Below are 17,706 nucleotides of genomic sequence, written 5' to 3'. Positions count from 1 at the left end.
TCAATCATGAAAGAGCTGTATGTGGGCGGCATGGTAGCGCAGTTGTTAGCACTGCTGCCTCACGGCGCCGAGGTCCCAGGTTTGATCCCAGCCCCAGGTCGCTGTCCGTGTGGAGTTTGCACATTCTCCCCGTGTTTGCGTGGGTCTCACCCTCACAACCCAAAGATGTGCAGGGAAGGTGGATTGGCCACGCTAAATTGACCCTTAATTGGAAAAAAAATCGGGTACTCTAAATTTCTTTTTAAAAAATTAAAGAGAATTGAATAGCATCATGTTGTTCTCAATATCCACACACATGCCTTTTCCTTTGCTGAAAGGGTCATTTTGGGAGAAGAAGGCAGTGGTGGTTGTGGATTGTGGGTGGGTTGGGGGGTGTGCAGGGAAAGTGGGCAGTTTCCATCTGTCAACATGAAGAAATATAAAGTAAATATAATTACGACAGCACTATTTTATATTTGTAGTGCTGATGAAGCCTAAATTTTATATCCAAATTATTTCCACATATATCAATGTTGGTTCCATCCATTATTTAGTTGCACTGCCCAGAGCATAACAAAAGCAAGCAAACCAGGAGATTCCTAAATTCTATCCTTGAGCTAGTTGCTCTCATCTGGGACACTGATACCCAATGCAAGCAGGATAATCTCCTGAAAAGTATGCATTTATGGATTAAAACAGGAAGTGCTAAAAAAAAATACTCAGCAGACACGACAGCATCTATGGCGAGAGCAGCAGAGTTAATGTTATGATGCAAACTTGAATCTTCTTCAGAGTGACTCTAGTTCTGATGAAACGTCATACTTGACTCAAAACATTAACTCTATTTCTCACTCCACAGTTGTATTTTGCATTTCCAGCACTTGCTGTTTTTAGTCCAGATTTCCAGGTTGTGCAGTATGTTCCATTATTGCTTGTATGTATGGATGGTAAGTGAGGATAGGATTCTGCTTGGCTTCGACATCCTCCCATACTGCTCTCCACAAGTCAAATAACCTGATAATGCAATCAAGGGAAGGAAAATCTGATGGATTCTGTTATCGATTTGTGAACAACCCTGCTTGAATTTCCTTTCTATGCTGCACTGAGGCAGGTTTAGCGCCTCGAAGTAAAGGTGAAAATCTGCCATTAGTGCCATCACAAGAGGTGAGTGAAAATTGATGGAAAAAAAAACAAAGGGATAAACGATAATGGCTGCCTGTGTTGATCTGCATATTCTCTTCAGGTCACCAGCTACATTATCTTAAACTCCAGAAAAAAGTCAATAAATTATAACTGCAGGGAAAAATGGTCCATTATAACCTGCAATTAAAAAGTAATTTCATGCAACCTTGGGAATGACAATGTCAACTCATGGAGATGCTGCTGATGTCGAATTCTTCAAACACAAGCTGCAAAGTTAGGCTAAGATTATTATTATTATAATCATTATCTAAATTAGCTTGTGTAGTTTAACATGTATAAAATGCTCATTGTCATACTATGCAGAGGAAGACGTTTTAAATATGACAATTTAGAAGCTATGGTTGAGGTCTTTTAACCTTTCTGCCTCGTCTGAAGATACTGGCTTATGCTGGAGTATAATTCTACCCATGATCAGGGTTTCTCCACCTTGCCCAAGTGGTCATTCTTCATATGTGAAAATTGGATGTTAACGGGTTATTCAGTCATGGGAGGAATCACAGCAAATCCATTTCTGACCTCATTAAACACCCACACACACCATTGTTGCAGCAAAAGTCACTGGCTAGCATTTAGTGTTATAATCTCAGTAACACTTTGCCTCTGTAATATCTCTGTTGTTACCAGGCTGGAATCAATTCACTCAGTACAGAGCAGTGATTGAACCTGAGGACTTCCTGTTTTGGGTAACCCATTTCTAAATTTAACAGCGCATTTACTCATTAAGGCAGAGCAGAAAGATTTCTTAAGTATGTTTTTCACAGACAAATTTATTCAGGTTCACCATTTAAAAACTAGTTCCAGATCCCATATATTTTCACTCACCATAGAAGCCCAGTTCCTTTTGTCCCTTATCTTTTTAACCTGATTCTGCAGCTTGTCTCTGACATATTATCACATCTCTTAGAAACATCCCAAAGTGCTTCCCAAAAAATCAAAAGCTTCGAAGCCCAGTCTTTGTTGTTATTTTTTAAAATAAATTGAGAGTATCCAATTATTTTTTTCCAATTAAGAGGCAATTTAGCATGGCCAATCCACCTAACCTGCACATCTTTGTGTTGTGGGACAGACACGGGGAGAATGTGCAAACTCCTCACGGACAGTAACCCAGGGCTGGGATCGAACGCGGGTCCTCAGCGCTGTGCTAACCACTATGCCACCGTGCCGCCCCTTAGTCATTGTTGTTATATAAGTGAACAAATACAGTGTATGACAAATGTGTACTGACAGTAATATGGAAAATTAGCAATCAACCTGTTCAATATCTGCAATATCCCTACTCAGTTGTCAACACAGGAAGAATGTTAGGAATAACACGTATAATCAACAGAAATGGCATTGATTATATTTAAACATATGAAAATGTGTTTAATTTTAAAACATAAATATGTCACCTTTCAGAATAAAATCAGGGATTGTATACTGAGCCAACCTTACTCATCTTGGTTCAGTGAAACTTATTTCCAAGTAGCTCACACTAAGACAGGAGCAACTTTCCGCAAGCACATTCCTCATGAGTTGCCTTGATTGTACACGTCATATATCGGAAAATGATAGGCACATTTTGCACAAATTTACAATTTACTCATCCATGATTTCCCAATACTCTTTCTAACAGGAGGATGCATTTAGAAACTCGGCCTTGATGTGTTTAAAAGGGTAATGCAATAGGTCTCACTCTTCATTATAATAGTCTGGAAATTAATGTGAGTGACATTATCATACACACATTTGATATACTTCTACCAAATTCCACTATTTTATTGGAGACATTAACCCATTTAAAATAAACAGGTTAACACCGCCAGTAAAATAGCGGAGAAGAAATTTGTTAAGAGCACATTAAGTGCTGTATGATAATATTGCTCATAGTAATTTCCAAGCTAATATCTTCTACTCATTAAAGTTTCCTAATGTTGGCAGCTCTGTGATGGTCATTCTCAGTGCCTTCCGATGTGAACGTGGTGCTTCTTGTTGGCTACACCTACCACAAGTCATTCATCGGGAGTTCAATCCACTCATTTTGATTTTAAATTATGTCTTTTTTCATCTTTGCGACTCTGAAAAATAACTCTATATACTTTATAAATGATTAAATGTTTTGTATCTGCAATAGTGCCAGAATGTATGGTAATAGTGTCCTTTCAGTCCCCAGAACCGGAGCCCATTGCCCAATCTCTTGATCCCTTTCCAGAACTTTATGCACCCAGATCATGTGGACCATTGCTCCTCCTTGAATCAAATTCAGGAAACGAGGGTCAGCTACGCTTCATGCCCATGACCAATGATGAATTAAACCTTAAAGTCATATCTATCATGTATTTTGTAATGAATTTACAAAATTCATAGTCTTGCAAAAAAAATAGTATTGTGGCATAAAACAAATGTATCATTTGACATTACTCCTTATAAAGTTAACTGGTTGTCTCATCCTCTCTCCCATATCCTCTACTTTACACGGATCCAGCTCTGCTTGCATCTGCTCCCCACACTAGAACCTGTTATTATGCTTTTCTCAGCTCCAGGGCCCAGTGTTTCATATAATCTGTAGCTCCAGCCCCACAGTTGCTAATCTCTCATATCACGTGAATTCCCCAGTTCAAGCCTTCATTTACTTCCAACTCATGAACCTCAATGTCACTTACTCCTATCTCTTTACAATGCAGCTCCAACTTCCCAATTATGGCCTTCTCCCCTGCTGCTTTTCAATTCTAGAAACCACCGGTATTGCCCTCTGATGGCAAGTCCTGCGATAGTGACGATAGGAAAAAACAGGAAGTTACAATGATATTCAACCCCCAACAACACAAAGATAGTCTGCGGCCCTATATTGATATCACCACAAAAGAATTATATTAACAGTGCTTTAAAAAAATGAAACCTACTTTATCACAATTACTAAGGCCTGTAGGGACTAGTTAAATAAAGTGGATTGCAGCTGCAAATGTTCTGATGAAATGAATATTACACTGTACTCTATATTCATATGGAGCGCAAAGGGCTCTGCACTTTGCCATCATTTCCTCATCCCACATTGTGTGCCACCATCTGGTGATATTACAGAATCCAAGGCCATAGACAATTAGCTTTATGGTTTAGCTGGTGAAAATACTGAAGGCATGAAAAAATGTCAGAGGTATGACATCACAACAACAACTTGCATTTATATAGCACTTTATGTGTAGTTAAAACATCCTACACAGATACCGGAGACCCACACGGACACCGGAGAGAATGTGCAAACTCCACACGGACAGTAACCCGGGGCCGGAGAGAATGTGCAAACTCCACACGGGCAGTCTCCCGGGGCCAGGATTGAACACGGGTCCTCGGCACCATCAGGTAGCAGTGCTAACCACTGCACCACTGTGCTGCCCCAGTGTTTTGAAAAATGTTGCCAAGAGGCAATATCTAGATGAGAAATAAAAGGGGTCAAGGATGGTTTCTTGTGTAACTCCAGAGGTACCTCTGTTGGGGTAGAAGTTAAGCCATTTCAGATGATGATTATATGGCTATGACTGGACAGACAGGAATAGGATCAGGTGATTACATCTGGATGACATGGAGAGGTTACCTTTATCATGGGATGCAGACAGGTCATGGAGGATGGTAAGAGATGGTTTACCATGGTTGCAGTCATGTAGGATGTATTTTATGATTTTGATTGTTACCTTTTAGGTGCAATGTAAGAGTGGAAATATTTTTTTAATGTAAATTTTGAGTACCCAATACATTTTGTTTCCAATTAAGGGGCAATATAGTGTGGCCAATTCACCTACCCTGCACATCTTTTTGGGTTGTGGGGGCGAAAGCCATGCAAACACAGGGAGAATGTGCAAACTCCACAAGGGCAGTGACCCAGAGCCGGGATCGAACCTGGGACCTCGGCGCCGTGAGACTGTAGCACTAACCACTGCGCCACCGTGCTGCCCCGAAAGAGTGGAAATCTGATTAGAGGGATGCAAACATGGAGTTGTGCAAAAGAAGGATTTAAGAGTCAACAAAATGGAATCATAGAATGGTAGCAGCGCAGAAAGAGGCAGTTTTACCCTTCATGTCTGTGCTGGCTCTCTGGAAGTGCAACTCAGCTAGTTACACTCCGCTGCCTTTTCACAGTAGCCCTACAAATTTTCCTCTTCACATATTTATCCAATACCCTTTAAAAAGCCATGATTGAACTTGTCTTCACCACATTCTCAGGCAGTACATTCCAGATGCCAATCATTGTCTGTAGAAAAGGTTTCCCTCATGTCGCATTTGGTTCTTTTGCCAATCACCTTAAATCGGTGTCCTCTGATTCTTGGCCTTCTGCCATAAAACACAATTTTCTCCCTTTTTACCCTGTCCAGATCCCTCATGGTGTTGGACACCTCTGTCAAACCTCATCTCGACCTTCTTCAATCTAGCCTCACAACTGAGGTTCTTCACCCCGGAAACATTCTCGTAAATCTTTTCTACACCCTCTCTAATGCATTCACATCCTTCGTAAAGTGTGGTGAAAGAGTTGAACAAAATACTCCAAATGAGGTTGAATCAATGTTTTATTCAGGTTCACCATATCTTTCTCACAAAAGTAGACGTGTAAGGTCATGCATCATGGATGTTTGTACTTTCATAGACTGATCTATGGAATGAGTAGAGGATATGATAGAACCAGCATGTACTTTAACATATCATCAGATATGAGCTCAACTACGAATGGATCGGTATTCAGCGACAGTGCACCTGTAAACTGGGTGAAGGGTTAGTGGCACATGTTTGTGTTTATCAATGATATAATTGGAAGACACCTTGGGACACATTGAGTGTAATATTGTCCAAACATTGAACCTTGCTCATAAAGCTCAGTGGCAATGACATTTGATAGGGTTTACAGGTCAAACTCTTATTGCAATCTAATGGTTTCCAACATTTAGGAAGAAAGAACCAGCAGTTATATAGCAACTTGTTATTATCCACAATATGTCCCTAATTGCTTCATTATGAATAACATTTGAAATGTAATCAATGTTCTCATTTAGGCAAATGCAGCCGCCAACTTGCACATAGCAAAGTACCACAAATCGTAAACAGGATGAATGATATGTTCATTTGCTTTGTACAAGCATAGGTTGAGGTAGAAATACTGGCCAGATTACCATACTCTCCTTGAAAGTGTCCAAAGAATCCAATATTACTGGGGGAAAAAGGGCAGCATGGTGGCGCAGTGGTTAGCATTGCTGCCTAACTACGCCAAGGTCCCAGGTTCGATCCCGGCTCTGGTTTACAGTCCGTGTGGAATTTGCATATTCTTCCTGTGTTTGCATGGGTTTCGCCCCCACAACCCAAAGATGTGCAGGATAGGTAGATTGGCCACGCTAAATTGCCCCTTAATTGGAAAAAAATTAATTGGGTATTTTAAATTATTTTTTTTTAATTACTGAAAAAGAGACAGGCTATTGAAGCTTTTCATCTTACACACATCAGGACAGATGGAAGAATACCAAATTTCAAAGGAAGCAACAATTTATACTGCATGAAAAAAGGGTGCTAATTTGTTGGCAAGTCGACTTTGATTGATCAAGATTTGCCATGGAGAATGCACCAGGAAATGATTATCCCCCACTCTTGCATTTAATTCAAACATGGCGTAATGCCTTGACACATTCTTTTTGCCTGTAGAGGACAGGTCCCTGCATATGATTATATGCAGCTTCTAGCAAAGGTAAATAAGCCACATGGTTCTCTGGTGCATATTCCATGGCAATGCCTCAGCCAATCAAATTCAACTGGCCAACCAATCAGCACCACTTTTCTCATGCAATATAAATTGGTGCTCCCTTTGAAATTTGGCATTCTTCCATCTGTTCTGATGAGTGCAGCATGACAAAAAACTTCAAAAGCCTGTCCCTTTTTTCAGCAATACTCCAAGTTCCGTATTACCCAATGATTTTTAATATCCATGGGATTCACCAGAAGTGACAGATAAAGTCTTGGTTTAACCTCCCATCCAAAAACAGCACCTCAGATAGTGCAGTGCACCCTCAGTTCTGCACTGAAGTGACAAAGTAGATCTTCTCATCAAATATCGATGAGAGCCGAACTTCTGTCTTTGCCAAGTCAATTCATTTTATGTACATGCGTATTCTTCATTGGAGTCAATGACTGCATTACTTTTACACTCAAAAGGCATGCTTGTCACATTTATTTCCTTGCTGTATAGTGACACACAAGATGGTATAAGCCATTTAAAGTTTTGTGGACACCTAAGTGAATGTAGGGCCAGAATTATTTATGCAGGGCACTAATATCGTATTTGTACATGTGATGTAGGCATTGCTGTGAAGAGCAGCATCTATGACCCATCCCAATGGTGGCAAACCACTATCAGCCTGTGTGCTGAAGATAAGCAATGCTTTTAAAACAAGCAGCAGAAAAGAGATAATTGAAAAAGCAGTGGTTCTCCAATGCCAAGATTGGGTTTTAAGTACCTGAAAATTACAGGGGGGCGGTGGATCAATGAAGACAAGAAGTGACGTGATTATTTATCCACTATCAAACCTTGTGCAGAAAAATCAAATGCCGTGGCACAGAGTAGATGTCTCAATCCAACAGTGTCAATGGATGGGGGCCCCCATTTCCCTGGACTTTGCAATGACATTGTTGCATGCCATTTCAACTAGAACGGGTCTGTCGCTATTTATGCAATATTATAGAACTGCTCCATAATATATTTAAATCAGCTTCGGCTACATCCCCATTGTTTAAACCGTAAACACATGTTGTAAACAAATCCACACGATAGACAAAAGCAAATATAATGCGCCCTCGGTTGCCTCTTGGGATCAGATCTGTCCTTTGGATGAATGTTGCCCTATATGAGGAAAAGTCTCTTGTTGTAACTTGTTCGATTCATGCAAAACGGAAAGGCCGAGGTCTGAGATGGTCGCTCATGACATTGAGAAGTGTCAGCACTGAGTCCATGTGTAGCAGCGACCAGCTCACAGCGGCATTTAGACACTGCCTTCGCGATGGGGCGGGAGAACTTTGGAATGATTCCACATTTATGGAAGAGCTGGCAGGAAAGGCTCTTGTGCCGTTCGGAAGTTACAAACTTCACCGGCAGTAGAAGGTGGGTTAGTGGAGGCATTTCGCCGCTGTGTGCGGGTGCTCTGTCTGCCTCAGGAGACAGAGGCGAGAGCAAACTGTACTGGCCACTGCGAAATGCTGCCAGAACTAGTCAATAAAAGCGGACCACTGGTTCAAAGCTGGTTCGATCATTCTGCTGTTCCTGGCGCCTCTGACCCAATGATGATCGTGTCTTTGATTTCTGCTCTTTCGACGGTTCAGGGAGGCAGGAATCGGAGAGTAAAAAGAAACACAAAAGTTCCCGTCAATATTTCTGTGAACCTGTCTTATCTCCAGTGCAACAAAAAGCCTAGAAAAAAAGGACATAAAAATAATATAATGTCTGCGGAAAATGGACAAGGACATATCGCGCTGGAAATGTACCGGCGGGATGTGAGCAGCACACAGTGTATTGTGTTTACAGTTTCATCAGGATTGCTGACTGAATGACAACCTTTACTTCACATAATGTGCCTTTTAATAATAATAATATTTATTATTGTCACAAGTAGGCTTACATTAACACCGCAAGCTTAATGAAATTGGCACTGTCAGAAACAAACACAATTTAAGATACTTTCTCCTATCTGTCTTGACACTTCACACATACACTTTATAGATTCCCCATGTATTTGTAGGTGAGAGCGTCCATTCAGAAAAAAGTTTGATGCATTTTGAGATGAAATGGTTCAATTTACACTGGGACAGCGATTGCTGCAGTAAAACAGATAGTGGATAAAAGATGAGAAGTAAAAGAGCCAGACCGCCCCCTCCCCCCCAAAAAATAAATCCAACATGTTAATTCCCATCATCAAAAGGTAACTTAAAGCGATAACTTTCATCTGCAGGTCTTTACACGATTTCAGTAGTGTTCTTCCAAATGGGAGCAAATCTGTTTTCAAACACAAGAAAGGATGTAAGTATCTGAAAATAAAGTTGAGGAGCAGGGGTGTTTTGGCAGGGTTGGATTTTAATGCAATGAACAATTTGAATTTGGGACTTCGCCGTCAGGGTGCAAAATAAAATCCAGAATCTATACTAGAATTCCGGGTGGAGAATAATGGGGGGGGGGGGGGGGGGGGGGGGGGGGGGGGGGGGGGGGGGGGGGGGGGGGGGGATTAAATAAGAATCTCCTGAAGACAAACTGTAAAATGCGATCGCTATCTTCTGCCTGGTTTGCTTCTGTTTCCAATCTCAGTAATATCGCTTAATTCTGCTTGAGCCAGATCTCAATAAGTGACCCTTTTCTGGAGGTCTGGCCGCCTTCACTGATCTCCCCGTCTCTTGTCTCGCTGACACCTCCGGAGTTCGTGCGGTGACAGGTTAGCAACAAATACAACTAAATGATGACAACATTGGGAGCCCCGCGTGAAGATAGTGTACAATTTAAAAGAGGGGCCATTTTATATTGTACATTGATTATATTACTCTGCTGGTTAAACCTGTAAATTATGACAGGTAATGCGGAAAGGTAACAGGGGTTTCGATGTCATTAAAACGATGGACCGATTAGTACACAGAACTAATGTGAGTGGGTAAATGCGTGAGGAGCGGGAGCAATAGTATTTAGACTTTTAAAAATTATAGATTGTTTTATCTTTGAAGATATCCCCCCTCTCTTAATTATAGGTGCTGACTACCGGAGTCGTGTTTGGATATTAAAATTCGCCTTGACGCTTTGTGTGAACAGAACTTGAGCACAGACTGACAGTGCTATTGAATATCTCTTTTGTTCAGACCACCTCTCCCTGCTTGTGAAAGCGGGGCTGTCCGCCGTCGTATTTGCAAAAAAAAAATATCAACAGATAAAAATGAGCAACTTCATGTTGTTTGACAGAGAGTTACACGTTGATGGAGTAGGTTCCTAAAGGGGGTGATAATAGCGAATCCAGCCCTTTTAGGAGCTGGAGCCTGCGGGCTACATGAGATCAGACCGTACAAAACCAAATTAAACATTTCTTTCAATAAAAAGTCATTTTTTATATCTTTAAACAATAAACCCGCATGATGTAGATTTTCACATCGCAGAATAAAAGAACAGTTTTCTGCAGAACACTGCATTTTGATTAAACCTGACATGCTGATAACTTCATGCTAATGTAAAATAATTAACATAATAACTATAATTAAGAGCGCGCCAACAATGCCATTAATTCATCACGAATTTCACTCGCATTCTAAACGCTGTCCAAATGCTGGATCCGAATTCTTTGAACCTTTAATTAAACGAGTTGCCTTTTTATTAAGCACTGTTTGATTTGTATAAATTGGAGTTATCCTACTTACATTTTCCTATCCATTATCACTGCAGTTTTTACCCCCTCCCCCTTACCGACCTAATTGGTTAAGTTACAACGTACATATAGATGAAATATTCTGTTTTGCCATTTCCCCCGTCTTATTATAGTTAATTGGAGATTCAAATAAATACGTGCAAGGATAAAGAGCCGCTAATAAAGGCAGCGCTTAAAATGTTGTGAGCAAGATATTGCAATCAATTTATTCAAACATGTCGTGAAAAATTACAGTGCCAACATCAAAAGAGTTAGGTAGAACTTGTTTTTTTAATATATGTATATATATAAATGCATTTTGAAGAAGCTAATTAAGCCTGCCGTCGCTCGTTGAGCAGTGTCGAGAAATACGAGTGGAAGTGATGTTAATGGGGTGGGGGGGTTATTCTGATCCAGACACTGTATATAGTTGGCAAAAAAAAGGTTTGATGTTGTTCCTCCTTTTATTTAGCCGGCTGGTAAATGTATCGATTTTACTGGATGTGCAAGAAGGGAGAAGAGAATGCCACAGGTAAGACTCTGCTCTCCCCCGGCTGTTTGGGTGGGTAACATTATCACCGGTAATATTTCCAATCGTTGGTCGAGGGGGCTGCAATCCTATCACCTGGAGGTAAAATAGATTGTATTCCTCAAGTGATGCACCGTGTGATGGAGCCGAAGTTTGGAGGCAGGCCACGCACACTGAGTGCGGAAAGAATATCTCCCTCCAACTCGCTTTCCCCTTTCGCCCTGTACAGCACACTGGGATTCCTCCTTTAATAATCCGAGTGTAAAATCGAGATTTTACATAATTCATCGGGGGAGGCTAATAGGGTTTAAGGGGTGGAAATAGGACGTCTTTGATACCATTCCGGTGTAAAGCGATTAGACCCCTGACAACCACACAGCCTTAAGGGATGCCGTGCTCGACTGACATCTGATCGCAATCCCGTCAGATGGGTCCAAACCTTGGCTCTATTTGACTGGAAATGAGTAAAAGACGGACAAGTGTATTTTAGTCGGATTTAAAACGCAACGTGTGCAATGAATGGGAAGGGGCTGGATAAATACCTGTAATAAAAAAAACATTCCCTCCATTCTTAATGATCTGTTATTTCCCGTTAATTCATATATTCCTCTCCCCCCCCCCCCTCCCCATTTTAAATTTTCCCGACATTATTTATTTTCATTGCTTTTAATTTGACAGATTCTCATGTAAACTCTTGATTCCTATCCTCTGCTCTTTCCTCCTTGCCTCGGCGCACCATCTTGACTGGATTAGCTGCCGGTTCCTATTAGGGAGACACGCTCAGGATCCTGTTATTATTTTAAAAGGGAGCTGAGACGCCCTCGCTCCGCTCAGAGATTTGCTGCTTCGCGCGATTAGCGACCTGAAATTAAATAAGATTATAGACGCTCTGAAATCGAAATCAGGTCGTTGTGAAGGGGAGAAACGCGCATCTTATTTATTATTTGCTCAGTGCAACTTTCTGGGGGTGGACCGGGGTGGGGGGGGGGGGGGGGGGGGCTAGTTCACGTTTAAAGTTCATCGGTTTTGCCGCCTCGATTGCCAAATGAGAATTGGCGAGGAGGTTTCAATCCACGTGTGTCTTTGATGCTAACCTGGGCCATTCTGAAATTCTTGGGGGGTTTCTCTTGAAAATGACATAGAATTGAAAGAACCGCGCTGATAGCCAAGTCACTATTTCACCCTAAACATGCCTAATTAAGATTTGCTAAATTGGTCTGGAAAGGCTTTCTATAGAAATGATTGTAGAACAGACAGTTCTCTGTGTCAACACGGGGATTAGCACAATACATCCCTAATCGAGGGGAAACAATCCTTTTCACGCTAAGGGTCATAATTAATGGTATGATTTAATTAATTTGACTTTTATTGTGTTTAAGAAATACGCATCAAAGGGACCTGCGATCTGTGGTTGTTTTTTCTTTAAATTCCCTGCCCAACTCCTCTGAGAGTTAAGAAGATCATCAGAAATAAATAGGATGATGTTTTTGGAACAAAGACCGGGTTTTATACTCCCTCTTAACCATGTTCTTCCGACCAGGAGGCTGATCGCAATTGAAAGCTACAGTGCAGATGGTCGCCTATAAGAGTCTTTTTTTAAAAATCAAATAGTGTTCAGAAATGAAATCACTATCTTATTTTGCTGCATTCCAGGCTCTGGGAACATTTAATTCATCTGGAAACCAGGCAATAGAACTGTCATTATTTTATGGTGGAACTTTTTTGAACCCCACATTCAAACAGGAAGACGGGGTGTGTAGAAAGAAAGATGAAAAAAGGAGATTTTGTGTGGTGAATTGAGGTTGCCATTGATGGTTAGCCTCCCAACGTAGCCTGTTTGAGATGGAGAGCGATCATAGAACCCCCTGTGACAGGAACCTCACCTGCTGCCTCATTACACTAAAATCAGGATATTCTGCCTCAACAGTTAAAAGCCGCTTTCAGCAGCAGAATGTCCACGGCCTTCCTCAAATGTGAGGCACAGAAAGTTGATCGCCTCATTATAACGAATAAAAACGAAAAATCTTTAAACCAAACAGACAATATGTATGCCCAGATTGAATGAGTGGCTAGTCTATGCTCGGGAAAATCCGATTGCATTAAACATTTGATGGAATCATTTATTGTCTTAAATAAAAGTTTTGATTGTAGCAGTCGGACCTGGATGAAGTAAACAAACGAGAAAACAATGTGCTTTGTAAACGGAGATGTTCAGCAGCACTTACACAAATGGAAACAGCAACCAACAAACTCACCGCCAATTTACAAGCACACAATCTAAGCCCCCCCCCCCCCCCCCCAGGCTTGGTTCAATCTTTCCTGTCCTCAATCATTGCTTAACATATCTTAATTCGTTTGGATTCAGCACTTGTTAAAACACACACTAAGCTATACATCTTAATTGTAGTTCATTAATTGAAGCAAATAGTATCTAATTTCTACAAAAATAAGGGCAGGTGCCGTTACAAAATATTATCGTTTCGTTTGCATCGAAACGCCGTAACGTTGACAGCTTATATAAACCCTCTCTGAGTAAAATAAAATCCTGACACAAAATAATAAGGGCGCCAAAACGAAGTGAAATTCTATTGCCGGAAAATGCACCTTTAAAATGGAGAGAAGCAGCAGTTTGCTCTGTGGGGAAATCGCTTACAGTTTATAATATCATTTTCTGTCATAGAGAAGCCCTGTCAGGTTTAAATGGTTATTCATTTCTCCCATCGAAAACATGTCGTAAACCCATTCACACGGTTTTGTTAGTCTTAATAGGAGGGTGGAAAGAATAATTGATTCTTTTGTCACTTAAAGATATTTTGATTTGAGTAGGAGGAATTGGGAAACAAATCAATTCCATTTTCACCTCAGATCAAAAAAAAACATAAATTAAACCGAATATTCACGCGCAAAACTTCAGTGTTGCCGGAAAAATAAAGAGTAAAACACCAGATTTCCATCAAGACGTCGCTCTGGGGAAGGAATTATGGCGTTGAAATTAGGCTTTTGTTTAAAGGACGGTTGTCAGTTCCTGTTAAACTTATTTGGGAAAGTAGTTTCGACGATGTAGCTTCAAAAATCTTCTTTCCTGAGAACAGTATTGAGACAAACGCTTACCTTCAGCGCTGTGAATGGCTTGTTCCCATTCACCCACTCTCCCGCATTTCCTAGTTTTTCATATGCTAACACATTGGGATGATTAGCTCGTTAACACCTCTGCACATCCTGGTTCAAAGTTCTTTATTTGTAGCTATCCTTTTGTTATGGCGTATCTCCCCCCCCCCCCCCCCCCTCCCCACACGCACAACCCTTTTCTTTCCCTCTTTACTAAATCTAACAGATTAATCGATAGCCATTTTGCTGTATGTGCGGCAACCAATCTAAAGCGGTTATAATTCGCCTTTCTCACCAAAAAATGTCGTTTGGACGCTGATGCCTCACTGCAAGTCAATGTGAAGCAAAAATAAAGACAACGATGAGGGAAAATTAAAGTGATCATTGTCTTTGCAAAGAAAGCTAATGTCACGCTAATCTATCCAACATTTGCTAAACTAAATAGCGTCACATTCATTAATGTGGTTGTTTTAATAACTAACCAGAATAGTTATTTTCGCAGCCTGATTGGGACGGGAAAATGCCCTAAAATACAGGAAAATCAATAAACAAACATCCTAACATAGTTGTGCGTTTGCCCAAAAAGTGCAACTGTAAAAAAATGCGCCCAATTATATAATTTGAGGCCTCTTGCTCTATTCTGCCACCAAGTTTATTGACAAAGAATGCTTTGAGCATCTTGATGAAATGGTGCTTGTAGGAATGAGTGCTGCTACTGTTGTCTTGGCCGGATCTATGTTGACGATTGCACGAAATAACTCGAGTTTTGCATGGCTTAACAGGGGGAAGTCTGACGTTAGTCCCTCACGTGACAGAGCTGAGAGTATATCTTTAACTGAAACAATCTTCACACAGTCTTTTTATATATAAAAAGGAGGCATAAAAAGCTAAAGAACTGCGCGCCTGAAAGCGTTTTAAAAAAAAGAAAACATTGAGAGGAAATACAGGGAAAAGTGAATAAGTTGCAATGTGCAAGTTGAAATAGGCTGTCAAAAAGTTAAAGGTAACTGTTATTGACAGCCCTTTGACCTGCATTAAAAAAAAGCGTTGTCATCTGATCTACCAGGGACTGCCAGCTGAGACAGTGTGTGTGTGAGAGAGCGAGAGAGAGAGAGAGGAGAAGGAGAGAGGGACAGAAGTTTCATCAGAAAAGAAGCCGAGTTCTCACCTTTTGTTTGCTGATTCGTGAAAGGGAAAGCGTGATGACCCTGTCAGGCAACGGCAGTGCGAGCGACATGTCAGGGCAGACGGTGCTCACAGCCGAGGATGTCGATATTGATGTGGTGGGAGAAGGAGACGAGAACATGGGAAAGGACAGCGACTCGGAGAGCCACGCCACCCACGATCAGGGAGAAGAGGTGGAGGAGATCGGGGCCAGGGAAATCGCGGAAAGCCCTTCCGCTATCTGCCAGGCTCCCTCGGAGGGAGAAGTAACCAAATCGGAAAGTCAGGAAAGTGGCTCTTCGAGCGGCAACGCCGCCTCCAAACCCAAGAACAGCCTGGTGAAACCACCTTATTCCTACATTGCTCTCATCACCATGTCTATCCTGCAAAGCCCCCAGAAGAAGTTAACCCTTAGTGGGATCTGTGAGTTCATCAGTAACCGTTTCCCTTACTACAGGGAGAAATTCCCCGCCTGGCAGAACTCCATCAGGCACAACTTGTCCCTGAATGACTGCTTTGTGAAGATTCCCAGGGAGCCTGGTAATCCGGGCAAAGGGAACTATTGGACCCTAGATCCACAATCTGAAGACATGTTTGACAATGGGAGCTTTCTTCGCCGGAGGAAAAGGTTCAAGAGGCAACCTGCAGACCATCTGAGGGAGCAGACTGCCCTCATGATGCAGAGCTTTGGAGCTTACAGCCTAAGCGGTCCTTACGGGCGCCCCTATGCGCTGCATCCCGCCTCCTACCCTCATCCCTCAACTCTCCAGTACCCTTACATTCCTCCTGTGGGTCACATGCTGCCCCCAGTAGTCCCACTTATCCCGTCCAGTGAACTCAGCAGGAAAGCCTTCAACTCGCAGCTCAGCCCCAGCCTCCAGCTCCAACTCAGCAGCCTGAGCTCCACGTCCATCGTGAAAACTGAGCCCAGCAGCAGACCTTCCTTCAGCATCGAGAATATCATCGGGGTGACTAGCACATCAGGCAGCTCACCAACTTTCCTGCGGCCGCCAGCCACCGTCCAGTCCGCCCTCATCAGCCCTCAGCCATTGTCTTTAGCGAGAAGCACCGCTGCAATTACCCCTATCATCAGTGTCCCCACGAACATAATCTCCGGACAATTCTTACAGTCAGCAGCTTCGGCCGCCGCAGCGACCAAATGGCCATCTTAATACCTCCACCACTTCCAACTGCTCACTCACCATATCTCTTTTTTTCCTCCTGTGGTAGTGAGTCGCACTGAACTTGACTGCGAATCATAGACTAAAATCCTATGTTATATATAAAAAAAGGAATGCTTTCTGTACAGGTAAATACGTTTGTAAATATTTGTATAAAGAACCTATCGGTTCATAGTATTTGAGTTTTATTTTTTAATTAGACTGTTTCACAGTTGTAGTATGGAGCTCTGGGCTTTCACACTTAATGTCTTTTTGAAAGGTTCATTGCCAGTAGCTTATTGACAAACATGTACAGATATTAAGAAAGACTGAATCATTCTAAAGAATTAATACAGCAGGAGAAAAAAATGTCAATATTGTATACGACTGCAAACGCTTAAAGCCCTTTATATGAATTAAATATATGTATTCTATGTAGCGCTGACGTCGTGTTGTACAATGGGAATTAAACAACTTTGTAAATAAATTTTACAAATTGCAAACGTTTCTGTCCTCGCTTATTTCTAAAAAAAAAGACGATGCCTTGCAGAATTGGAGGGTTTTATTTTTCAGTCAGGATTGTATTAAATATTGAGGGTTTCAGACACTGTCATTGAAAATGAACCTGTAAAAGATAAGAGCCGTGACAGCTCAGCAGATTATTAGAAATGAAATCTCTCTGAAGTGCCGCCATAGAGGTCATTGCTGCTCTTTTAAAATTAAAAGCCATTTAATCAGTAAACATTTTGCTGAAGGCATTAGTTGTGAAATTTGAGCTGACAGTAACCACTGTTTAACTTCATGGAAGAAGGGTTCGCAAGAGCAAATTGAAAAGGGTTCGGCTGAAATCTGTTTCAATTCCGTTTTAGTGGCGAAGCCAAATATGTTATAGTGAAGATGTCACCATTTTAAAAGGTTGTACAGCACAGACATATCAAACCAGCTATGTCCTAAATTATCTATTTGATATCCAAATAAACATAATTCAGTGTGGACGCAGTCGCTTTTTAAAATGTTTTTAGAAATCCACAAATTATTAAAGCCAAACTCTTTAAACTGGTCCAAAAGGTTTGTCTGAACAAATTTAAAAGAACCCGCCATCTGGAGTTGCTGTTTTGAAAAATAAAATCACACTATTTACATAATAACACAATTTAAAACAGGGTGCAAGGGCGCATCAGCAATC

The 17,706-nt window shown here is 41.4% G+C and overlaps 1 protein-coding gene across 1 annotated transcript; it reads left to right on the top strand.

Annotated features, from left to right (window-relative positions):
* Positions 1-15,085: 15,085 nt before the first annotated feature.
* On the top strand, positions 15,086-17,003 carry foxd3 (forkhead box D3). Its single transcript, XM_038794503.1, has one exon. It carries the CDS (start codon positions 15,399-15,401, stop codon positions 16,530-16,532), a length of 1,134 nt encoding a protein of 377 aa, XP_038650431.1. The 5' UTR covers positions 15,086-15,398; the 3' UTR covers positions 16,533-17,003.
* The last annotated feature ends 703 nt before the right edge of the window (positions 17,004-17,706 follow it).

The sequence above is a fragment of the Scyliorhinus canicula genome, chromosome 4 (genome assembly GCF_902713615.1).
Source record: "Scyliorhinus canicula chromosome 4, sScyCan1.1, whole genome shotgun sequence".
NCBI classification, from domain to species: Eukaryota; Metazoa; Chordata; class Chondrichthyes; order Carcharhiniformes; family Scyliorhinidae; genus Scyliorhinus; species Scyliorhinus canicula.
This window is presented reverse-complemented; position numbering and strand designations above follow the sequence as displayed.

Coding starts and splice junctions, on each gene's coding strand:
- foxd3 (XM_038794503.1), top strand. CDS start 15,399: ATGACCCTGTCAGGCAACGGCAGTGCGAGCGACATGTCAGGGCAGACG.